Genomic DNA, 23,773 nt, shown 5'->3' with positions numbered 1-23,773 from the left:
ATGAAATGTTTTAGTTGATTGTATGGCCAACACAGCCAGAGTTTAGAAAAATTGTTAAAAGTATTGCAAAAATTGTCATACCAATTCTAATAAAACTAAAGGGCTCAATATCTCCGCCTGCTGTGGAAACGGACCTATTACAGGATTTTGTCCTGGGGTGTCAAATTGAAGTCACTTTTTAGGCTTTGAGTAAATGAAACTCACAATAAATTACTACAAATTTGACATGTAAAAATCAGTTTAACAGTCTTCTTTGCAAACATGGTGGTTTCCAGCACTGGTTTGAATTACACATTAGTTTTCAAAAATAGCTTATCACTTATCACAGGACAGTTCTTGTTCTGGTATATTTAAAGTTGGTGTATAATGTATCTGTCATGCTTGTCCACTCTTCTATTGCTTCAAATGTTACTCAGAATTGTGAAAAAAATATATAAAAGTATTATTGAACACTTTTTCTCTCACTTGCCACACTCTGAAATACTAGGTCAAATGGATGTCTGTTATAAAAAAGACCTATAAATGAAATACATATATCACCACATGTTGACAATTCAAACCTCTCTTTATGGCTACTATCTTGACTTATCATAATACTCAGTAATAGAAACAAAGAATACTTAAGATGTTCCCTGCCTCAGGAGAACTGTAGTCTTGCCTTAAAACTGGCCCATTTATACAGCAGTCAGTCCCGCCAGAGCAGATCTGTTCTCTGCTGAGACAAACTTGATTCTAGCCTTCATGTTTGAGCTTGACAGCTGCTCTACAAAAGCTCTGAACCACATTAGTCTGACTGACACATTTGGATCTCAGCATCACAAGAGGAACACGAGGTTATGATTCATTTCTTTAGGTTTAAATATAGAGGCGTTTAAAGGTGATCCATTAAAACATTGGGTCTGGAACATGCTTGAATATACCTTTTTAAATTCATGTGTTCTGAATAAGATAACGTCAAAAGATATATTGTGTGTCACATGTTAAAAGTTCCAAGCCAGACCAAGAAGAAAGGGGCTGGCTGTGAGACTGCACAGAGGGCCTTGTCCAGCGTGTTCTCCATGTTTGAACAGACCCAAATCCAGGAGCTCAAAGAGGTGAACGAAGAACTGTCTAGATAACATTTCAAGGCCATTACGATTGAAAGCCTCTTACCAACAAATACAGTATATGTGAATTCATGACCAAAGCTTTCTCGTATATAAGCTTTACACTTATTGATCAAAAGAGAGATGACTTTATTGACGAGAAGGATCTAAAAGACGTCTATGCAACGCTTTGTTAGTGTATCAAGCATATTGCATACCTTTCTTCTGTGGACCATACCAGTCACATGAATGAGACCAATATCATACACAATGTTGAGATGACAATTCTCATCATTCTATAAAAAAATGTTAGTTAAAGATAGAGCTTGAAGACATGTTGAAGGAGGTGAGCAGGTCACCATGATTCTTAGCTGGTTTGGAAAAAAACTAAATGGTGAGAACTTCAGTAAAAACTTTTTTAATAAATTTGAACTGTTTGCTAATTCAAGAGGTTTTTCATAAGGTTTTAAAAGAAGGATGCATGATTTGCATGTTTTCTTGCAGGCACAGACCCTGAAGATACCATTCCGCCTTCATACATAAAGATGAGTATGTAAAACTTACCTTAAACTGTCTTTAACCAATTCTCCTAAATTGGATGAATGTTGTTCTTATTAATTCATTTTAAACATGATTTTCAAATCTTCAAACTAATATTACAACACATTCTGATGACAATTTGCAGACAAGTTTAGCACAGAGGAGCGATGTGCGATGACATCAGAGTAGTCTTCTTACATTTATGTAGACCAGTTGTGTCCTCAAGGTACACCAGATGTTTCAATCACATTGACAAAGCTGGAAATCTCGACAACAAATATCTCTTGGAGAGAAACACGAAGAATGATCTGTATGTTCTTTGAAACTATTCAAAATAAACATTAATTGCTTTATCACTCTCAAAGAAAATGAAAGGATGTTGCCTGTACGCTATTACTTCAGCTTTACTTAATGTTGTTAATCTCTTTTCAACTCATAAACAAGCTACTATTTTAATATGATAAACATTTACATTGAGCTGTGAATGCGATGTAACATTCCATTCCATTCTCTACCGCTTATCCGAACTACCTCGGGTCACGGGGAGCCTGTTGCGATGTAACATGTCTAATGTAAATGCTTATGACACAACAAGTAAAATATTGCTTGAAATCTTTTTATTTGAACCCTAGAAAGTGTTATTAAAATGGGTCAAGAAGTTTCTGCTTCATTACAAAGATTATAAAAGTGGAAATAAATCTTTCATAAATACAATTTCTGATTATATGATAATATAAATTAAATTCAACTTCAAATAATGTCTTTAAAAAAATTTTTGGTCCCTGATTGAGTAGAAGCAGTAGTTTTCATTTGAGAGCTCATTTGCACACTGGAGCTTGTGCATCAGTTACGACATAAAATGCAAACGAGAACCCGGGCAGCTTGAGGGGTTCGCCAGGAGGTAGCTTAGATCCCTGCAGAGCAGGAAGTGTACGATCATCAACCATCTTTAGCACTTCTCCATTCAATTTAACAGACCTGAAGATAGAATGATACAAGTGTTTCAAGAAGATGGTTGACAGTTACTTGCAAAAAGCTGCGTTATTGAAAACAAGCCACCTCCAGAAGACAGCTGAATTATGTTAGAAAGATGTTATAAGGACTGGTCACGCAACCTGGAATGAAGGCTCTGTTCACCAGGTTCAGGTGCTTGTAGAACAAATGCTTCAATGGTGCTGTTGGCTATATGGGAAGGCAGGGTAATGGTGACTTGACCTTTATTTAAGTTTAAGGCAAATAACGTCACAGCACCCTGTTTGTATTGTGTGCTGAAAAAAGGACATCGTGTGTCAAATACGCACATGCATGATTCTCATAATATGTGTGTAAACAATAGAAAACAAGTACCTTTTTCTGTTAGTGCAGTGTAGGTATACCCGTACTTGCTTCTTTGTTACAAAATTCGTATGAACTGCTGCTTTCATGACCTCTTGACCAACAAGCTTTTTGTATAGTAATGACAGCCAGTAATCCTATTACAAAGATAAACTGCTTAAAATACAAAAAACAATCAAATCAAAATATAATGTGAAAAGCAAGATTCAAGATTTAACGAAGTTAGACACAAAAACAACACTTACTGGAAGCGGATCTAGGTTATCATCAACCAAATGGTACGTTCCAGAGCCAATCAAAACCTGTCTGATAACGACATCTAGACCAAGCTTGGCACCGAGCCCAAGTTTATCCAGCCACCTTTAGAAAACACAACATAAACAACAAATATAACTAATTCACTTAAAAAGCAAAACCATTTCATCTTCCAATTCCAAAAAATGGGAACTCATGCAACAACTTCTGTCAACCAACTGACAAAATTTTTCTTTTTAACCTGGTGTAAGATAAAAATTCTCATTGCTGACTTACATGAAACCAGCTGCAAATGTGTCAGAGAGTCCAACGGCACCACCCCCATAAGCAGAGCTGGTTTCTCCCAACCAAACTTTCTTTCCTGGAGAAACGGACTTCACTGTCTAAACACACAGTTTATCAGTTACACGTGTATTAAACATCATTACAGCTGGATGTGATAAATTAAACATTCTACGTTTCTGCCCATAAAGATACACTTTGAATCCTTAAGGGTTCTTGTGTCTCTAAAAGTCATGACACTGTTCTTATTTAAATATATTATGCAAAACTGCTCTACCTCAAGGACCTCATTAATTTTTGTTTCCAGGGTATCAAGCACTACTGGATTAAGGAAATCCTCCAAAGATGTGTCTCGACCATTCACGTAATAGCTGTTAAAAAATGGAAAACAAATATCACAGAAGGTAGGGTTGTTCCGATACCAATACTAGTATCATTAATGCCTCCAATACCACATAAAATTGGTATTGGGGGCATTAACCACCATGTCTGTCCACCAATACTCTATTTACTGTTTGTTTAAGGGATACATCTGAAGCACACCATGATTCTATCAATTCACAAAGGGCAAGTAGTATTTACAGCTGTATAAAGATACACACACCCAGGTATCGGATCAGTACTCGGTATCGGGAAGGGAAAAAGGGTATCAGAACATCTCTAACAGAAGGGCTATCATGATTTATGTTAACAATCTACCTCATAGAGGATTAACTTATTGATTGGTGAATTTGCCAGCTGTGGTGAAAACACATTAGAAATCTCAAGACCATAAAGCGTCTGCCCCTGCCAAGAAAGAGCAACACTGAGACACAACACCTTGCAGTACCCTATGGATGTAAATCACAACTTACTGGTGCCAGGTGCAAGCAGTAATGGCCTCTGCTCCAGCCTCCAAAAACCTATAAAATTAATGTTTAACCAAGTAAGAGGAAACTTACGCCACATGTCCCTGTTGTAAAGAGCCTTAAGAGTCATAGATAAGACAAGATGGCAACACAAAATGTACTGAATTCTACATTAAAATCTTACCCAGGTAGCAAATCTTTGTGATGGTCATGTGGTTGACTTACATCTGGTCCATACAGTCCCGTTGAGTGGTAGAGTTTGGATTTCTGAAGGATCTGATGCAAATGGAAGAAGTCCTGACCGAGCTGGTACCCGTCTACTCTGATCCCGGCCTTTTTCTCATAGCTGTTGGGTTCTAAAACAACATATTTATAATGTTGTGCAATCCCCACAGACCTCCTTCACCCCAGCCACAACCTGTTTGCACTTCTCCCAGATGTTACAGATCTCAGCCCATCAAAACATCTAGGAATAAAACAGTTTTTCCCCAATGCCATCACCAGCTTAAACAGCTAACACAGAATTGTTACCTGTTTTTATGACTTATAATGTATTTTTCTCTGCAATTCATCTCTTCGCCCCTAATCACCACATCTCTCTCAAGTGATATGTAAATTATACATCTCTTTTTCTTTCTTTAGTACTACCTATTTTTTACTTGTCATGTGTTTATGTTTTTCTTATCTACCAAGAGCTTGTAAAAAATAACCACAACAAATTCCCCGTGTGCTTGGCCAAAAAAGCTCATTCTGATTCTGAAAATGATACCACTCTCCCCAAAATGATACCAAATTCCTGTACAAACATCTGCAAAAATCTGATTCCTACCATTCCCCAGCTCCCAGGACATGACATACTGCCTGGACCCACAGTACTCCAATAGCAATTCTGCGTTCGTGCTGTCCCATGAATTTTCAGGGGTTCGAAGCAAAGCATTCAAACCAAAGATGAGATCCAAACCAGAGCAGTTTGCAAAGGCATAGAGGAGATCAACTGCATATTCTGCATGAAAGACGTTTTTTTTCAGGTCCATAAACATGTTCATTTTATGGCGAAACGTAAATGAATGTACTTATAAAATTGTGCATTGTTGTACTAATAAAGGATAAATTTCCCAGATCTCCATTATTTGACAGAAGGGGAATGAACTCACCCGAGAACTTCGTCTTTTTGTATTTTCGCTCAACTTCCTCTTGAAGTAAAGTCTTTGACTGGAGGACCCATTCATGCTTCAATTTAAATTCCAGAGATGGTGGTAACTCAAGTTTTTCACACACATCTGCAGAAACAACATTTGTTACATTATATCATTTTGTTTGGACAGTAGCTTCTGCATTCAGCAGGCTAGTCTATAGGGTACATAGTACACACCGTCTAGTATGTAAAGTCTGTTTGTGTGAATCACATTACTGTTCTCTCATTTAAGCAAAACAGGAGTCATGCTGTAAAATCAGATGACAGTCTGCTTTATCAGCTGTTGTAAAGACGGATGTGGTTTACTGCTTTAAAAAATGAAGCCTTATAGTGCAAAGAAAATAAAGAAACCCGTAACTGTTATCTCTTGCTTGAAAATATCTTCCTTTTGGTTTGAATTTCATGAAGTCTTGTCTGGTTCCTCCAAATCGCAGGAAGGCTGGGATCAACGCTTTGGCAAGAGTCCTTAACTTTGGCGAACTGTGTAAACATCACATTGTTTCTTTGATGTATGGCAACTTTAAAACACCAATTTTAGACGTATTGATGCTCGTTATTTAATGTGGTGTTTGTTTTAAGATAAGGGTTATCCTACTCACTTCAGTAGATTCATGAACTTCTCCTCGGACATCAAACTTGCATCGATAGCCACGGAGAGAAACCTCTCACTGACCACACGGACCACACGGGACAGATCCAGATCAACACGGATGGGCTGACCACCACCATCATCATCATCGATCGATGTCACCGTCTTTCCCCCGACACGAAACACACAAAACAACACAACAAAGACGACAATAGCAGAAACTGACTCTAAATGCTTCATCTATTCAATTCACTGCGAACCTTTTCTATTTGACTACATCAGTTACGAAAACTCTCCCTAAACACAGACGCGATACTTTATATAACCAAATCATAAATATGAGACTCCGTTAAATTACTTCCTATTTCTTGTTATTTTGTACAATAGGAAGGATCCGCAGTGCATGACAAATATTTTGAAACATGTCACGCCGGTAGCAGCTGGGCGGAGCTTCAGTGTGATTCGGTATGTGTGTGAGGCGCTGCGCAGACCGATCGGCCATTGACATCAAACTACCGCGAGACCGCATATGGAATAGTTTGCTCTCGCGGTACTGTTATGTCACAGATCGATCAGTCTGCGCAGCGCCTCTTAAAGTTGAACAAACCCTATATTTGCATATGCTTTTTAATTGGCTAAAAAGGTCAGATCATCACAGAAAGACCTGTATTTCAAGATGCTGTTAGAAATGTTTGTTTTTAAATTCCTTTCACACAAAACAAACATGATAATGCAAAACAAAACGAGGTTACTTTCACTTTTATTTTAGCCAAACAAATAGGCAAAAATATTTTTTTCATAATGTCAATAAAACTAAATAATATACATATAAACAAAATAAATACAGTAAAACAGACATTTATAAAGATGGGAGATCAGATGGCAACATGAGCAGATCGTCCACTTCCTCCTGCAAGGCCTCCGCTTTCTCTTTTATTAACATCTAAAAATGAACATTAAAACATTAATATTGAAACAAAAATCTGTCTGCCTGTATGCAAAGGTTATCGAAAAAGTAAAAAAAAATGTGTCTGTAGTACATAAATCAGCTTACTTTCGCAGATGCAATTATTTGGTTGGCTTGTCTTTTGAAGAGGTTTTCAATGGTTTGAACCAGAATCTGTGGGTCAGAATTGGCGAGATGTGCCAATGTCTTGTAACCAGCATTATAGAGTTGCTTAGCACGATGCTGAATCAAACAAGAATAGGAAAAAACATTTTATCAATAACAGGCAAAATAATTTAGCTTATTTGACTCCTTTTTATGAAGTGATTATGTATGGTGTCACAGAATGGATTAAAAACACAGGTAAAAGTCAAAATCTCATTCAAATCACTAATTTCGCTTCAAAATGTTCTATTCATAAGTACTTTGTGGAGACTGACAGCAAACATAGTTTCAGTGTGAGATGAATGAACACACACCTCCATGACTCCAGCCACTTCCATCAATGGAATGAGCTCAGCTTGTACACAGTAGGTCAGTCTACGTGTCAGCTCGGCAAGAAGAGCCTTGTAGGCCCAAAACTCCTCCAGCTCCTAAAATTTATAGGCAAATCTTATAGTTCTCATTCAGGCTCTGACAGGGCTATAGAAACTAAGGGAGTATATATTTACTGTAGACTGATATGTCAAAGCATGATCTGATTTGAACCTCTGTAAAGTGCAGCACGGAGCAGCCAAATGCAGAAGCAGAGCTCAGGAGAGTCTGTACGAAGCCTCTGGTTAGCTGGAATCTCTCAGACACATTCCACAGGTTTGTCTCCTTTAGTAGAGAGTACAACACCAATGCCAAGTACAACCTATTCACCACCACAGTGTCCACAGTCTGAGAAAAAAAAAACAAAGAACAAATCTAGTTTCACAAGTCATATTTGCTCCTGGGGTTGAGTGTAGGTTTAGCATTACTAAATCCCTTAATAGGGTTAGGATTTAAGTAATACTATATTCACATTTTTTATATTCTCAGAGCTTGTTAATGCTAATGATATCACTCTATATAGTCCTTTGGATTTTCTTAAATCAAGCATGTTTAATGACACGAAAAAGGGATGTGAAGCTTGAGAGGAATGTGTTTCTGTCCACCTTTCTCACGCTCTGTCCTGCTGCTTTTCTGGTCACAAAACTTTCAGGCACTCCAACAGCAGTGGCCATCTTCTGTTCAGCAGCTGACAAATTTGTAAACTAGAAAGCAAAATTCATATTCAGTACAACAAATACATATTCTCTAAGAGGAGCACATATTTAGTCAATATGACCCATTGACACTAACAGAAATGACACGCATCACCTTTACATGTGTAATACATCAATAATCACAACAAGAGCATCCCACCTGCCTGAAGTAGATCATCCAGTCTGGCTTGCATTGATGCACCATGTCATACGGAGTAACCAGATAGACTAAATGAAGAAAACTATTTAGCAGTAAACCCTCCAGCCCTTTAGATAGGTCTCGATAGAGCAGATCACAGTAGCTCAGATCTACTGAACCTGCAAAGACGAGTAACAATTTTAACAGAAAACAATCCAAACGAGGTATTTCTACAGAAGAACCATGTGGAAAATATATGTATATGAGTAGTACATACAGTATATCTCCCAATTACTATCTCCGTCCTTTGCTGTACCTTTAAAAGTTGCTCTCCCAAGCCTGGTGATTTGCAGAGTTGCTTCACCCTGTTCATCAGCAGAGGCTTCAATAAGACCCTTCTGCTTCAGTGTCTCTATGGACTCCACTGTAAGATCCCATAAACTCTTCTCTGGAGTCACCTGAGCTTCCTGAACATTAATGAGAGTGCCTTTCATGAAATCCTTAACTTGTTCCACCGTTGTACCTATCTAAAATACAAAGGAAAGCATTTAGTTTACAAACGTTTATATCCAAAGCACATTCGCCTTGCCTGCAAGAACCATGAAGACAAAATATTAAAAAAATTACGGCATAAAGCAAGTTACATTACCTTCAACACAAGGAAAAATAACAATATGAATTTGATCACTTGACTATAAGGAATGCACTACAGTGTAAACAGTGAATCAGTTGTTAAAATAAAGTATAATGTAATTATTTTGAACCCATCATTAAAGTAAAAAGTTTAACTTACTTTAAGTCCAATGAGAGACAGAATAAGGCTGAGGAGGCCCCGTCCCCCATCATGCAGCAGGTTGCTGTAACACTTCTCCATTGGTGCTGACACTAGATTTTTAGCCTAGAGAGGAACGAAAAGCTATAAATCTATAAATAAAGAATTCCAAACAAATAAATAGTTTCTATTAACTCACAAAGTTAATCTTTAAAACCATTCTTTACCATGGCTGTATCTTTGTCCTGCAGGATGAGGATACTCTCACCCATGGCATCAATACCTGCTCTTCCGGCTCGTCCCACCATCTGTTTGTATTGACTTCTTTTTAAAAAGTCTGCAGCTATGTATGGAGACCGCAAAATCACCCTGAGAAGTCACACGAGAGAGTGTCTAAACCAAAAAAAGCTCTCAACATATTAAAACTGAACTGTGAGCCAAATTCCTTTTTTAATTATTTTTATAGCAGGTGTAGTATGTCCAAGAGTGGATTCATTCATACATTCACTGCAAATCTCAAGGATGATCTAGAAAACGTTCCGCATTAAATACAGTGCATACATAGAGTATTAAATATGGGGAATTTGGCCAGACCTGCGTGCGGGGAGGTTGATCCCTGCAGCAAGGGTTGAGGTGCAGGTGAGGAGGCAAAGCACCCCTGACGAATAGGCCTCCTCCACCAGCTTCCTCTCATCACTGGTCAGACCGCTGTGGTGGTAGGCCAGGCCGAAGGGGACAGTCTTCCGCAGGACGGGACATAGGGATCCGTTACCACTGTTCCTCAGCTCACCCAGGAGCGTGGCTTTCTCTGCCTCCTTGTGGGTTATAAAATGCCTGAAATAATGGAGCAATTTTATGGTAAATCCATTTTCAGCACTCTTCTGTCATTGCACAAGATGGCTCTGGTGAGCTTTTGGGACAACCGACTAATTTCCGATAGTATAATGAAAAAGGAAAAGCAGGGACTTAGTTTTTTTAGATAAAAAATAAGAAAGTAATTTATCAGCGATATGACAGATCCCCTAAACGTTTTTGAGCACTTCGTTGAGCCAAAACAATTTGATAGTGTAATATGACCGAAAATAAGTCTGCCGACCCTGCCCTCTCAAAAGCTCACTGGCGCCATCTTGTGCAACTACCCCATTCAGCTTTATTCACATTGCTACTAATATAGATTTTTGTTTTTTTAGAATTTGAGCATAATTTGTATGCATGAAATTGTATTTCTTATGCAAGAAAATCAGTGGGACTTCCTGGTCAAATAAAAGTTGTGCAAACTGATGCATTTAATTTTTATAAGCATTTACGCACTTATTTAAATACTTGCAGATCATTCCAGCCAGGTTCTCACAGTTCTTCTTGGTTGCACAGAATATCAGGCAGGACTGCTGAGGAATCACTTCTGTAGCTAGAGCTACAATGTGGTCAGGATCCATCTTTTGCAATCCACTGGAGTACTGAAAAAGTCCAGTGCACAAAATTTAAACTACGTGGAATTGATGCATCTCAGCAGCTTGATATCTTATCGAGTAAAAATGTATTAACTCTTGAGATTTTGGTCCTGGGTGAGGTTCCATACCTTAAAATTCAACAGCCGTGAAAATCTAAAGCATTCCTCTTCTCTGGGGTCAACTTCATATATGCTGTCTTTAATTTTCACAAACTCTTTCAATTCAACCTATAGAAATATCAATAATTAAACTGAAGGCAAAATTCTCAATGGCAATCTTATACTGAACTAAATAATCCAGCATTTTATATATTTGGGTACAAAAAATGTAAAAGGTTTTCAACATTTGGTAAATAACAACCATTCATTTAAAAAAGAGATTATTCTTACAGGTCTGAAATCATTAGTGTAGTTTTCAGCTCTCAGAAAAGTTTGAAGGTCTCCCACATTGCCAAGGGTTGCACTCATTCCAATAATGTGTGTTGATTCTATAACAAAATTACAAAATGCATCTTAAAAAAAAATAGCCATCACAGACCAAGAGTCACATGTGCCATATTTTAACTACTCACTGCTCATGTACAGAATCTTTGATAAAGTCATTTCAAGAATCGCTCCTCTGCTTCCATCACCGAGCATATGGAGCTAGAAACAAACAAACAATTTAGTTTAAAACAATTCAGTTTAAAACAATAAACAAAAATAACATTAGGATCAATTAAACTATAGTCCATTATCAATACACACCTCATCTACAACGACCAGACCGATATTGTCTAGACGGTTGTTCTCTATTAATGAGTTCACAAGACTGTGTCCCTTCTCAATGGTCGTGATGTATAGAGAGTTCTTGTTTCTTCTCTTCACTGGAGGAAACTTGCCCTTACTGCCAGCATACTCCTCAACTAAGAAGTCCAGCTCTATTCCAAAGCTACACAACCCCCGCACCTCAGGGCCAAATCAATATATCTATTATTCAATGTTCAGTGGATCACAACACAGCAAAAGATTTTAAAACTGCTTGCATTATAAATGCTGTTACACTGCAATAATAAGTTGAGTCAATAGTCAGACTACCTTTTCTTGAACCAGAGATACGTAAGGTAAAATAAGCAGTGCATCCTTTCTTCTACACAAGAGCTCCTTTAATATAAGAATCTCAGCCACTAGTGTCTTTCCTCCACTTGTTGGTAGAGAATAAATGAGATTTCGTCTTTGCTGCACTGATTCCAAGCTTAAACATGTCTTCTGCCATTCTGAAATACAAAGAAAATGGACCATGAATCAACACTCAAGATTCCCAGGATGCATAGAAATAGGAGATGGGAAATATTTACCATACAAATCCTGAATTCCCTTTAATCTCAAGATTAGATCTTTAACTTTGGATGGGAGACCAAAGAAAGGACCCCGGTCCCCCTTGTCGGATATTGATTCTATGGTCTTCATGGCAACGCTGATCTCCTCTGTCATCACAGCTCTCTTCTGTTGCACAGTTTTGGAGACTGTGCTGGATGTTGCTGCATTGTCAATAAGTACCTGCTTTAAATGTTCTTTCATACTTCTTCTGGTCTTTCGGGGTGGCTTGTTTACACTGACATCTGCATGATTGACAGTTGCTCTGCGATTAGGTGTGGAGGTGTTATGTGTGCCCATGGAAGAGCATTTTTCTGGTGTCGAGACAACTTGTTGAAAGGCAAGCTGAGAGCTTGGCAAAGCCCTTAGTGGTGAATTGCTAAGATCCTCTGCTAAAATGGAATCTGTGAGGTAATCCTCATAGGACTGTGGAGTCTGCTGGTCCTTGTGATGGTGTCGCATCTGGAGTTCCACATCTTCAAGTTTAGCCAGAAAAGAGCTGTCACCCACAATGCTGTCATAACCTTCGAATAAATCCTCATTGTCACTGCAACACTAGGCAGACAACAGAGAATTGAAACACCATCACAGTGAATACACCACAGTATTCGATTATGGGATGCAGGAACCGCTTACCAGATCTGTGTCTTTACTGTCGGTCATGTCTGATGTGACACTGGACCGTTTCTTGGCCGGAGTAATGTGACTTCTCACAACATCTCTTGATCTTTTTCTTGAAGACGAAGTGTTACGCTTAACCACAATGTCTTGTATGTGGTTGTCAGCATACATAACTACGGTACTTCTCACCGAGACTATGGCATTATAACATTATATTACTTAGTCAGTAGTCGACAACAAAGAGCTGACAGAGCGTGGCAGGTTAATTCTGCAAAGGAAAAGACAAATCCTAATGTATACCAATCAAAGAAATATGTATTATTGCACAAAATAAGACGCAGATTTTGGACGGTGATCTACAGTTACGTGTCCACCGAACAAGACATCCTTGAAAGTAAACGGGGCTTTCGAAAACACGAATATTAGCTATGACGACCAATGAGAGCTTTGCTTTTGTACCACGTGACCATTAAAGAGAAAACGCCTGACGCTAACAACAAAAGTCACCAAGTTGTATAATTGAAACTCTTCTTAGAAATTAGATAACATTAGAAAACACATAACACTATAATTAAAAAAAACTACAAATTTACACCAGTTTGTAAAAAATATCTAAAATGTTTCAAATTGTACGTACATTTGTTTTCTCCGATCCTGTAGGTGGCAGTGAATTTCAAAGAACGCGTTCTAAACCGTCCTGAAAGATTCAGCCAAAGAAATCGGTCAGGAACTGTCATGGTGCCCTCTATGTGAAGATAGAAATGTTTGCCCTTTCTTACTGCCGTCTGTTATTACAGGGGGTTTCCAGACAACCTGTCAATCCAGTGGTCAGAGGTCATTTTTATAATATTGCTTTTCAATTGTATGTGTACGATACGTTTTATCGTAAAGCTAGTTACATAGACAACTTGTAAGTATTTGCAAGCACGCTTACGTGCGGCACCCAGATTGTTTATCATCAGAGATATTCATTTACATAACGTTACATATTCTAGCAAATCACATTACCTGGGTATAAAAGTATAATATAATTGGATGCTAATCTGGATCTGTCTTATAAAACGAATACATAACAAATTTACGTGGTGTGAAACAACACTGCCAGGGTAAGTGCATTGACTTCTCTCTCCATTTCATCGTTCTACAGCAGTAAAATGTACCAGGAGTCTTACAACATCTCAGCAACCGACGAAAGATGATATGGCAAGTGATTAAAATGTTTTATCTTAAATGTTTTTTTTTTATGTTTTCATATATTCATGTAAAATTAACATTTCCTTACAGCCCATCAAAACTGAAAACCCGTACAAGCAACCACCGAAAACGTGCATTCTTTGCAAAACACTCGTAGACTTTAAAAATGTCCAGGTTGGTAAAATCTATTAGAATATGAGTAAGATAATTATCGTTCTTGAGTAAAAAATTATATATTTTATTATTTTTCTGCAGCTGCTGTCTCAGTTCATTTCACCACATACAGGCAGAATATATGGCAGGCATATAACTGGTGAGTTTAATTAAATTAATTTGTAGTATTGTAAAATGTGTTACCCTGAATTACTTGGAAAATCGAACTTTATTTACAGGTCTGTGTGGCCAGAAGCAGAGGGAGGTTACAAAGGCAATAAAGAAAGCTCGGTCAATGGGTAAGAACCAAACGGATTCGTAAAGAACATTACTAAAGAGAAATGCCATTTATTTGCCTGTTGTATGTTTCAGTTTTGCAGGTAGGACTATAAGTGTAGTAATGAAGGTCTCTGTCTTACCCACAGGTTTTATGTCAGTCACGCTGAAGGATCCACAGTTTATCAAAGACCCTGACATTTGTGGCATCCGGCACTTTGACTAAGACGAATTGGGTTACATTATCTTGTTAGAATTGTGTTAAGGCTATGGCTTCTTTTAGACGTACTAAATCTGATTAACTTCAAGACTGGATTGGTAAAATTGTTTCAGTTTCAAGTGACACTTGTTTCTGTAAATGTTTTTCAAAAATGAAAAATGGTTATGAAAATAAACTGTGAAATATTAAGGAATCAAACAATCGAAGTGTGATATACTACACGATAACTGGTTAAATAAAACAACACATGTCAATTCACATTACTTTTAATTTTGTGGGAAGGTTTTATAAAAATTAAGTTTTAAAATAGTTTAACAAAATAGCACAACCCACGTGCAGTAGGCATGAAGATAAAGGCAACCATTCAGGTATAAAATCTGTAATGCCTTCCAACCAGGTAGATTTACTCGATCAATAAAAATATTGTTTTAAAAGATAGGAGAATTACTTCTGCTCTGTCCATTCATCTCAATCTCTGTATCTGAGCCGCTCTCCGAGGTTGATTCATTGGCATCATTGGTTTTCCTCTTCCTTTTAAGTCTCTGAGAAAAACCAGCGGCAAGGCATTTTTTCCTGAGTCTTGGGGCTCGGTCCACATTCCTCTTGTTGTGTTGATTCTCTAGAATCAGAGGCAGTTTGGTGGGAATGTCAACATGGTGGTCAGTATTACAGCACAGTTCTAACACAGGGAAGCCCTGAACAGTGAGGGTTTGTGTCCGTAATGAGGGTGCGTCGGGGAAAAGAGTTCTCAGAGCTGAACACAGAAGAATGTTTTCTTTGGGTTCATCTGGAGAGGCACATTCTTGGGCTGTTACAAGATTAGAGTAATTGATCAACTTTCTACTTTTACATTACAACAAACGTGAGAATAAAGTGCATAGTGAAGGGCGTGATTGATCTTACTCTCATTTTTCTTTGAGTGTTTCTTCTGGTTTCTGAGAGCCTCTTTGAGTTGAGTGATGTCTGCTTGAAGCTTCTCCACTGCTCTTTCACTCTTCTCAACTTCCTTACACATGTTCTGTGGGAAAGGATATGAATGTTGAATATATACAATTTAGAGTTATTTAAATTGCATTATTTATTAGTCAAGTTATTTTTAAATCCTCACCTGCATTTCGGCCAATAAGGCATCATTCATGTCACTGACATTTCTGACCTCTTTTAAATCATCCCCTGAGCAGAAAAAATTGGTCCTGACACAGACAGAAACATGAATTAGCAGCCCAGAAAATAACCAGTTTACAGGTTATATATTAATATATGCATATTTTATGATGATTAAAGTATGGTTCAGCTTTTATGTACCTGTGTTGATTAACAGCTTGGCTCTGTCCTAAAGACGGACAAATGGCGGATACTCTCCAGTAGTCCTGTTGTTCAAGATTTCCCAGATTGCTTACCAAGATCGGTATATTTATATACTGGCTATACAGAGACGATAAATATTTGTTGAAAAACAAGAACACAACATATTTCAAGAGTTTTCGTGAACCTATTCCAGGGATGATGGTCAAATCCTGTAAGTCGCTTTGGATAAAAGCGTCTGCTAAATGACATAATGTAAATCTCACCTGCTGTGCCATATGAAAGCTGAGAACTCAAGGCGATGGGTGGAGCCTGATACTGTTGCCTGAGAAGGTGTAAGCAATAAGAAAACAAGTTCCTGATTGGACAGATTTTTTCTCATATTCTGATGAATCACTTGTTCCATGAAGGTCATTTGCTGACTCGTGTTCCGTCGTTGTTTGTACCAGCCAATCACATTCTCCTTGACACATATAAATGGAGTGAGCAGCCAGATCTTGATATTCATATTTTATTTCTGACTGAAAATAAGTGAATACCTCTTTGTAATCGGACAGTATCTGTCGAATTTTCTGCTCGCTCACAACGCCAACATTACTGTAGAAACTTCCAGGAGAATTGTTGCATAAGTGAATAACACAACACTATTATAAATTAAAAACCTATATATATACTTGGATTATACAGACGTGTGGAAAACGAACGTACACACAAAACACTTACCTATGGAGTTCACGACAAGGGATGTGTTTTTGAATGTCTGAAAACGTGAATGGACATTAAACATTATGACACTGGTGTTGTCATGGTCACATCGACTATTTAGCGTGTTTTGGGTTGTAGTGACTGGAGAAATCAAACCGATAAAACTTACTTATAGTGTGCTCAACCTGTATTTGATCAATCTGGGAGTCTGTGATTCTACAGTTCTCCTCTCCGACACTCTCTCCGAGGACGAGACCTTCCTTTAAACATCACAAATGATAACAGAACTTAAGAGATAAAATATGCTCATCAAACATTTTTAATGCCATTTAATGTTAGTTTGACATATAACGCAGCCAAGTGTCAGCAGGTTAATCTAGTCACAATAGAATCTTTGGCAACTTACCACATCCGCATCACTATTCAAATGATGAAACATCATTGAACTCAATACGAAACCCGATATTCGGACAGTTGTGTCGTATCCCTCCATGTTTTTGGGATAAACGGTGTGTTAACTAACGTTACCGCAACTGCATATTTTAAGTGAAAGCTATTTAGAGGAGTTATTAAGCTACATGTACAAACTTTCTGCGCTTGAACGTTTCGTTTATTTATTCGCTATTCTTGAGACAGCAGTAAAACAGCGCAACACTTGCCTATGCTGCCACCTTGTGTTGCGGAATAATGAGAACTTCTGCAGCAGTTACATCTATTTCCTACAGTTCACACGTAAGTAACAAAAACGTATCCGTTTTGTTTTCCCAAAAGAATATCTTATTATCTGTAGCTTAGATACGTTTTGCTATATTGTATAATGTAGTCCATTCGTCATAGATTTAAATAAAATTAGTTGTGAGTTTTGTCTAAATACGACTTGAAGTCATCGTATAAACAACATTTATAATGGCAGTAGATGTTATATTTTATTTCTACAAAAAACGTGCAAATAATGTACTAAATCTATTTTGAAATAAGACACCATTATGTTGACCACAAGGAGGCGCTTTTGCATCATTTATAACCATATGTGGACGAACTTTGTCACCAGGCACACAAAGTTTTTCGGACAAAATTTGCGGATAAAGTACACATTGTAACATCAGCTTCAAGCGATTGGAATCCAGAAACGAATGTTGTTCAAGTGTTGTACAGGTTTGTGTGTGCTGAGTTTATTTGTCGTTGATTTAGCACTCATGTGATACTGTTGTTACATTGTTATGGCACAGCGGTTTCTTATAACGGAAAATCAAACGGAGACCTCGGGTGTAAAAAGTGTGTGCTTATTGTTTTGAAGTCCCTTCACAAGTTTGTCAAAAATCATTAAGTGCAATATTAAGTAGAACATATTCAGGTTTGACCACATTCTAGCACATGTGTCGCTATTTAAAGGGTTCATTGCATTTAAGGGACCTTTACGTTGAAACACCACGGCTACAGTAGCACAGCTGTGTTACCAGAATAAAGATAAACTATGTTACCCTTTTTTACTTTGTTACTATAAAAAAATCTAAAGGTTCTCACAATTTTCAATGCATTTATGAAGATTTAAATTGATTTAAATAATTACATTTCAGTTTAACTAGACTAAATGTGTACAGATGGGGAACAGCATAAAAATCCAGACACAGTACTAACATGTTACATGTTGATTACGAAATAGAGTTTTTAAATATTCACCACCACTGTTTTGTTTTCTTCCCCCTCAACCTACTTAACCAGATGGCCCGAGCCCAGAGACTAGTCCCATAGACTGACAGAGGTGCACAGACATGGAGGGTGCTTGGGATATTGCATCTGTGCTCTTCCAGGTGTGGCTGTCCATTGTGGTGGGTCTCATCATGTTACCTGCAATGTTTGGTGTGTCCCTGGGGTTCACAGATCTTTACATCAAGGTGCTGGTTAAAACGCTGGAGGTAAATGCTCTTAAGCAGATCTTCTTTTTGAAGTTGGTGCTCCTTTACATATCTGATATTATACATATTACGTGCAGTTTCTGGAAAAAGTTCTTTCATTTAAGTTAAGTAAAATATCGTATTGTTTTTTGAGCAGCACCTTATCGTAATAGTTTAGCTCTGTATGCATAAAGCTTTATGTCAAGGGTGACCTGAAAATAAACTTTTTCTGTGGGCAGTGGGCCACTCGCAGAATCCAAAGAGGGCAGAACGAACAGCCTACATTGCCATCACAGTCAGCCAATGGTGAGTGAAATTATTGCATCTGTCAATGCATGATTACTTCCTAAATGGAGCAGCAAGACATATTTTGCATACAGTATATCAACAGTATAGACAACTGGTTCCAAGAAAATGTTCTGTGATATTAGACTATAATTCAGTGTGCTTTAATTAATTTAATATGGTTGTGTCTGAATCATCTTGCTAGCATTCATACAGAACATGAAATGAAAAGAAAAGTGGATTAGCAAAGCCTCATGTTTATGTAAATTGTGTTTAAATTATTTTATTATTGGCTTCATGCCTTGTTTCAGTCTTTGAAATGTACTGTAAACGGTATTGCAACGAATGACGGATTTCATAACATCAGCTGATTCTATTAATGAACTTTACCCAGCTTAAGACAGAGGATTTCATTAGAGCCCTGATCACTAACAAATCCCCCCAAAATTACCTTGACAAACATTTGGACACATCTACTCATTCTTTATTATTTGTTCATATTTTAGAATAGTAGTTTAGTCATGAATTGTTTAATTCAATACAAACAAAGGTATGTGGGTTTTTTAAAGACCAAAAACGTCACACAAATCAAAACTCAAATATTTTAGCTTTGAACTCTTTGCTATATTACAGCTCTAGGCATTCTCTCACGAGGTGCTACCTGGGTTGATTTTCAATATTTACATTAGCTATTCGGTACAGATCTATTCAAAGCAACTTACAAATGAGGAACATCACAAGTATGTGATCATATCATGACTGTAGGGGACAGGAGGTAAAAGACATGTAAACAGTATCGAAGTGCTGAAGTTCCCATGAGCACTTGGGTTTTTCCTTCACTTTCCTGTCTAACTCATCCATCAAAAATGTCAGCCTTGTCAAATGCTTTTTAAGATCTTCTTAGTTAAAAAAATGTGAAAAACTGTTCTTGTCTCATGTTAAGAGGAAGGAAATCTTACCATAGAATTACATAACACATTAAACCAAAGACTTCACGCGGATTGCGCAGTTTGCCATGTGACGTTCTCTCACGTATATAACTCACTTGAAAATCTAAAATTTTTATCCCAGGGATCATCGAGAAGAATGATGGCTCTATGGAGGAGGAGATCGGGGAGCTGCGCCGGTCCCATCCCAAATCTCTGGCAGGGGTGGATTTTACACTGTGTGATGTCTTCTATTTCTGGAAGAAAGGCATCGAGAACATAGTTGAGGATCAGGTGACTCAGCGCTTCACTTCGGAGGAACTGGTTTCCTGGAACCTTCTCACGCGAACCAACAACAACTTCTGCTACATCAGCGTGCGGGTGACCATCATGTGGGGCCTGGGAGTTTTTATACGCTACTGTATCTTGCTGCCTCTCAGGTGAGACTGATGTAATCCTATTGTTGTTATAACATATGATCATATGACCAAAGTCTTCATTTATGGCTAAATCTCACTGTTATGGAAATATTGCGGTATCTTTTTATATGCATTTAGTCATTTAGCAGTCACTTTTATCCAATGCGACTTACAAATGCCCAGTCCAGTCTATCATTTTATTGTTTTTGCAGGATCACTTTGGCTGCTATCGGATTGAGCTGGTTGGTGATAGGAACGACACTTGTTGGATTCCTTCCTAACAGCAAGTAAATATCAAATGTGCTTCATCAAATAAATTTAAGAGTCAAAAACAAAATAATGAGATTTGTATCGAATATTAAGTCCATGTCCTAACAGCAGGTCTGTGTCTCTTTTTAGTGTGAAGAACAGTCTTAGTGATCTGGTTCATATTACGTGCTACAGAATATGTGCCAGAGGCCTGTCAGCCACTATCCGCTATCACAATAAGTGAGCCAATGCTTTTTTTTTTATCCCAGTCTTTCCTGTCCCCTCTTTTCCTCACTGTTTTTAGTTCCCATCTGGTGCTCACGGTTTCTCTTCACCCATGTTTGACCTGTGAGCACACACAGACACACACATAAGTTTGGTTTTATTTGACAATTAATGAGCCTTTTTACTTTTGATTCGACTTCTATTCCAAACTCTATTCTAGTCGCTCAATCTTTACCCTTACAAAAGGGGATCTGATTTTCTATATCTAGGCACAAACTCACTTGACCTCTATGCCCACACACTTGCTGTTTTTTCTTTCTTTTCAACACTCCCTAATAAAGTCATATGACCAAAGTTTCTCGTATTTTATGGTATGCTCAACAGAGAGAATCGGCCCCAAAAAGGAGGTATCTGTGTTGCCAACCACACCTCCCCCATTGACATAGTAATTTTGGCAAACGATGGATGTTATGCTATGGTGAGTCATGTTGACTATATCAGACATGTGGAAGTTGTGGGCTTATAGCAGGTGTCTTGTGTCTTTAACCTAACTTCATTTTCAGGTGGGACAGGTTCATGGAGGGCTGATGGGGGTCATCCAGAGGTCAATGGTGCGATCTTGTCCCCACGTGTGGTTTGAGAGATCAGAGATGAAAGATCGCAACACGGTTGCAAATAGGTGAAAATATTTAAACAATTTGAGTGAATATAAGTGTTTTGATCAGATCAGTGGAGTACTAACTGGAAGCATCGATTGTTGCTTTTACAGGTTAAAAGACCATATTGCTGATAAGACTAAGTTGCCAATACTAATCTTCCCAGAGGGTATGTTTTTTTAAGTGTGATTATGTCTTTATGGCCAATATGACACGTGTTATATTCTTATGATCTATTCTTCTATTTTAGGAACTTGCATCAATAATACATCAGTAATGATGTTTAAGAAGGGAAGTTTTGAAATTGGTGGAACAATATACCCAGTAGCAATCAAGGTATCACATATAAGAATATCTTTCCTTTAGGGGTATTAAGATACCCCTGTGAAAGGTGACACACCTTATTTACTTTCCTCTGTCAGTACGACCCTCAGTTTGGAGATGCCTTCTGGAACAGTGCCAAGTACAACATGGTGAGCTACATCCTTCGAATGATGACAAGCTGGGCCATCGTATGCAACGTGTGGTATCTCCCTCCTATGAATCAACAGGTGTGAAGTAACCTTCTTTGGATGTTTTAGTTTATTCCTAATTGCTTAAACGTTGACGAATAGAAATAGTTTCTTTACAGTTTCAGAATTACATTTATTTTAAATGACCGCATTGTCTCTGATTAGAATGGGGAGGATGCTGTTCAATTTGCAAACAGGGTCAAATCGGCCATAGCGAATCAGGGAGGACTGGTTGATCTGTCCTGGTAAGAGAACAGACGTCACATGTACAGTGCATATAATAAACGTTTGAATTGTGATGTGTAGAATCTACATTACATGGATGTAAAACGCTACGCTACACAAAGCAAGATCATCGGCATGTTAAATCAGTTCATCACGTTTGATGTGGACTGAAATACTGTTGTGCCGCAGGGACGGAGGACTGAAGAGAGCAAAGGTAAAAGAGTCATATAAGGAGGAACAGCAGAAGATGTACAGCAGTATGATTGTGGGCACAGACTGTCACGAGAACTCTGTGGGTCCCACATAAACACCAACTCTTAGTATTCATGAACTTCATTTGAAAGTGGGAAAAACGTCCGTCCTTCACCTTTAACCAGTAAGGTTCTATTGGTGTTTGATACAGTGATGTTTTATTGTAAACTGGAAAATGTGTTTTATTATGATCCACGGGTGCATGTTTTTTCTTCTGTGTTTGTGTATTTTGATCGTCTTAAATCTGTAATTGCAGCATGAAAGCACATGATCATTGTGCTGATGCAGAGTTACAGCATTCACTCATTTGAAACATTTCATTTGTTCCTAAATGTTTGGTGGAAATGAAAGGCATTGCATGTTATAACGGTCACTTTTTTGCACGCTTAGATTATATTCCTGTTACATGATTTCTTAAAGACTACATAGAGGAATGTTTTTAAAATGTGAGCTGTAATGTATTAAGGACCTTATGTGGACTGCTCTCTTGTGAACACTAGAGGTCACTCTTACCAAACCAATGGAAAGTTGAGCCAGGTCAAATAACTCAAATCACTAATATCTTTCTCAATAAAAGATTTCAATTCATTATTTGTATTCATTTCAAAGTAATAATAATGCTTATGAATGTGACTGATAAACCCCATAATTCAAGAATCCTTGAAGTGTGTCAGTAACCCCCCAATGTAAAATGTGTCAACCAAAACAATTCTTTGAATTAAAATAAAGTGATCACTTCTCAGCCCGATGCGAAAAGGCAAATCTATCTCGGGTCTGTCAATTAGTGACGGCTGATGCACAAAGCACATTGAGTTCTAGATTGCAGGAGCACGAGCTCATTTTACTTGGAGCTCCATTGGAACGCCTGCCATTATAAAGTCATTAGACACCAACGTTTTACCGCACAAACTCAAAGTTTCCTAGCAAAGGAAAGCAGAGCGTGCAGTCATGGTGATTTCAAACAGCAGAGTGTGAGCAATGTGTGCTTACTGTGATGGCAGTTTAATAAAGAAAGCATCAAGTGTGAAATAGAACATAGTTATTCTCTGGCACAGAGGGCTGGAGGAGGCTTACATCTCTCTCTCTCTCTCTCTCTCTCTGTCTGAGTGCAGCATCTCCAGACGATCCTCCAACCCCTGTGAAAGGCTACACTGGGCTTTAATAACAGTCCAGCAACTTAAATTGCTTGAACAGAAATGTTTGTTCTCCCCTAACAGGATTGTAAATTATTAATCGGATCTGAAGCCGATTTTATAACCTGATTGTTGAGGTGGGATTCTCCACGAGCAGTGCTCTGGCACACCATTTACTGTGATGTATGTGTCTGCACATCTTTATATCCAATTTAATGTGATTCGGATAGATTTCAAAGCGACATCATAAAAAGCATAGAAGTGACCTCGGCAGAGCCTCGAACGCAGACCCCATACGATAGGCGGTCGTGTCTCGCTATTTTGATTTGATTTTCCCGAATTCTGTTTTTTACCCACATCTGATCTATACAAATGTAATGCCAGTACACTCAGTAAATATGAATAAATCGCTAAATTAGATCATATTCCTGGAGAATGTAGTTCAAGCTGGACATCATTTTAAATCACAGTTTGCCTGGAACTGAGTGGTTTACCTAATCA

At 38.0% G+C, this 23,773-nt stretch overlaps 5 protein-coding genes and 1 long non-coding RNA gene across 11 annotated transcripts in view; 2 read left to right on the top strand and 4 right to left on the bottom strand.

Moving 5' to 3' along the window:
• Nucleotides 1-2,237: 2,237 nt before the first annotated feature.
• Nucleotides 2,238-6,622, bottom strand: hpse (heparanase). 2 transcript variants are annotated; one of them, XM_056731229.1, is made up of 12 exons: nucleotides 6,140-6,607; nucleotides 5,899-6,020; nucleotides 5,500-5,625; nucleotides 5,175-5,348; nucleotides 4,530-4,701; nucleotides 4,352-4,399; nucleotides 3,775-3,868; nucleotides 3,492-3,598; nucleotides 3,206-3,320; nucleotides 2,973-3,097; nucleotides 2,741-2,893; nucleotides 2,238-2,603 (listed from the first exon to the last, which is right to left on the bottom strand). In XM_056731229.1, exons 1-12 carry the CDS (start codon nucleotides 6,367-6,369, stop codon nucleotides 2,444-2,446), a joined length of 1,626 nt encoding a protein of 541 aa, XP_056587207.1. In that variant the 5' UTR covers nucleotides 6,370-6,607; the 3' UTR covers nucleotides 2,238-2,443. The 2 variants fall into 2 exon arrangements, with proteins under 2 accessions (XP_056587207.1, XP_056587208.1); XM_056731230.1 differs by lacking the exon at nucleotides 2,741-2,893 and having other exon boundaries at nucleotides 6,140-6,622.
• A 251-nt stretch (nucleotides 6,623-6,873) lies between these two features.
• On the bottom strand, nucleotides 6,874-13,410 carry helq (helicase, POLQ like). Of its 4 annotated transcripts, XM_056731227.1 has the most exons (19): nucleotides 13,280-13,410; nucleotides 12,658-12,910; nucleotides 12,003-12,576; nucleotides 11,743-11,921; nucleotides 11,413-11,613; nucleotides 11,238-11,310; nucleotides 11,056-11,153; nucleotides 10,795-10,893; nucleotides 10,527-10,672; nucleotides 9,810-10,049; nucleotides 9,443-9,584; nucleotides 9,237-9,341; nucleotides 8,760-8,970; nucleotides 8,465-8,622; nucleotides 8,215-8,313; nucleotides 7,784-7,957; nucleotides 7,555-7,668; nucleotides 7,184-7,318; nucleotides 6,874-7,072 (listed from the first exon to the last, which is right to left on the bottom strand). In XM_056731227.1, exons 2-19 carry the CDS (start codon nucleotides 12,811-12,813, stop codon nucleotides 6,989-6,991), a joined length of 2,988 nt encoding a protein of 995 aa, XP_056587205.1. In that variant the 5' UTR covers nucleotides 12,814-12,910; nucleotides 13,280-13,410; the 3' UTR covers nucleotides 6,874-6,988. The 4 variants fall into 4 exon arrangements, 3 of the variants coding, with proteins under 3 accessions (XP_056587205.1, XP_056587204.1, XP_056587206.1); XM_056731226.1 differs by lacking the exon at nucleotides 13,280-13,410 and having other exon boundaries at nucleotides 12,658-13,030; XR_008904700.1 differs by lacking the exons at nucleotides 6,874-7,072; nucleotides 13,280-13,410 and having other exon boundaries at nucleotides 7,747-7,957; nucleotides 12,658-13,030.
• Nucleotides 13,330-14,683, top strand: mrps18c (mitochondrial ribosomal protein S18C). Its single transcript, XM_056731233.1, has 6 exons — nucleotides 13,330-13,476; nucleotides 13,790-13,845; nucleotides 13,927-14,010; nucleotides 14,092-14,149; nucleotides 14,229-14,288; nucleotides 14,415-14,683. Exons 1-6 carry the CDS (start codon nucleotides 13,404-13,406, stop codon nucleotides 14,489-14,491), a joined length of 408 nt encoding a protein of 135 aa, XP_056587211.1. The 5' UTR covers nucleotides 13,330-13,403; the 3' UTR covers nucleotides 14,492-14,683.
• A 52-nt stretch (nucleotides 14,684-14,735) lies between these two features.
• Nucleotides 14,736-17,143, bottom strand: abraxas1 (abraxas 1, BRCA1 A complex subunit). 2 transcript variants are annotated; one of them, XM_056731232.1, is made up of 9 exons: nucleotides 16,902-17,143; nucleotides 16,665-16,755; nucleotides 16,514-16,550; nucleotides 16,330-16,396; nucleotides 16,057-16,253; nucleotides 15,791-15,910; nucleotides 15,594-15,678; nucleotides 15,389-15,503; nucleotides 14,736-15,104 (listed from the first exon to the last, which is right to left on the bottom strand). In XM_056731232.1, the coding sequence occupies exons 1-9, from the start codon at nucleotides 16,986-16,988 to the stop codon at nucleotides 14,914-14,916; spliced, it is 990 nt and encodes a 329-aa protein (XP_056587210.1). In that variant the 5' UTR covers nucleotides 16,989-17,143; the 3' UTR covers nucleotides 14,736-14,913. The 2 variants fall into 2 exon arrangements, with proteins under 2 accessions (XP_056587210.1, XP_056587209.1); XM_056731231.1 differs by having other exon boundaries at nucleotides 14,736-15,293; nucleotides 16,902-17,142.
• Nucleotides 17,144-17,515: 372 nt separating this feature from the next.
• gpat3 (glycerol-3-phosphate acyltransferase 3) lies at nucleotides 17,516-22,727 on the top strand. Its single transcript, XM_056732034.1, has 13 exons — nucleotides 17,516-17,650; nucleotides 18,218-18,411; nucleotides 18,630-18,696; nucleotides 19,747-20,041; nucleotides 20,233-20,307; nucleotides 20,420-20,509; nucleotides 20,879-20,972; nucleotides 21,058-21,173; nucleotides 21,264-21,319; nucleotides 21,401-21,486; nucleotides 21,573-21,701; nucleotides 21,828-21,907; nucleotides 22,077-22,727. The coding sequence occupies exons 2-13, from the start codon at nucleotides 18,268-18,270 to the stop codon at nucleotides 22,192-22,194; spliced, it is 1,350 nt and encodes a 449-aa protein (XP_056588012.1). The 5' UTR covers nucleotides 17,516-17,650; nucleotides 18,218-18,267; the 3' UTR covers nucleotides 22,195-22,727.
• The window catches only part of LOC130408489 (uncharacterized), a 75,583-nt gene continuing 71,535 nt past the window's right edge, over nucleotides 19,726-23,773 (bottom strand). Inside the window, exon 10 of the long non-coding RNA XR_008904757.1 lies at nucleotides 19,726-19,858. This is a non-coding gene — a long non-coding RNA (uncharacterized LOC130408489). The remainder of the gene's footprint in view (nucleotides 19,859-23,773) is intronic.

This window comes from Triplophysa dalaica, chromosome 19, assembly GCF_015846415.1.
Source record: "Triplophysa dalaica isolate WHDGS20190420 chromosome 19, ASM1584641v1, whole genome shotgun sequence".
Lineage (NCBI taxonomy): Eukaryota > Metazoa > Chordata > Actinopteri > Cypriniformes > Nemacheilidae > Triplophysa > Triplophysa dalaica.
This window is presented reverse-complemented; position numbering and strand designations above follow the sequence as displayed.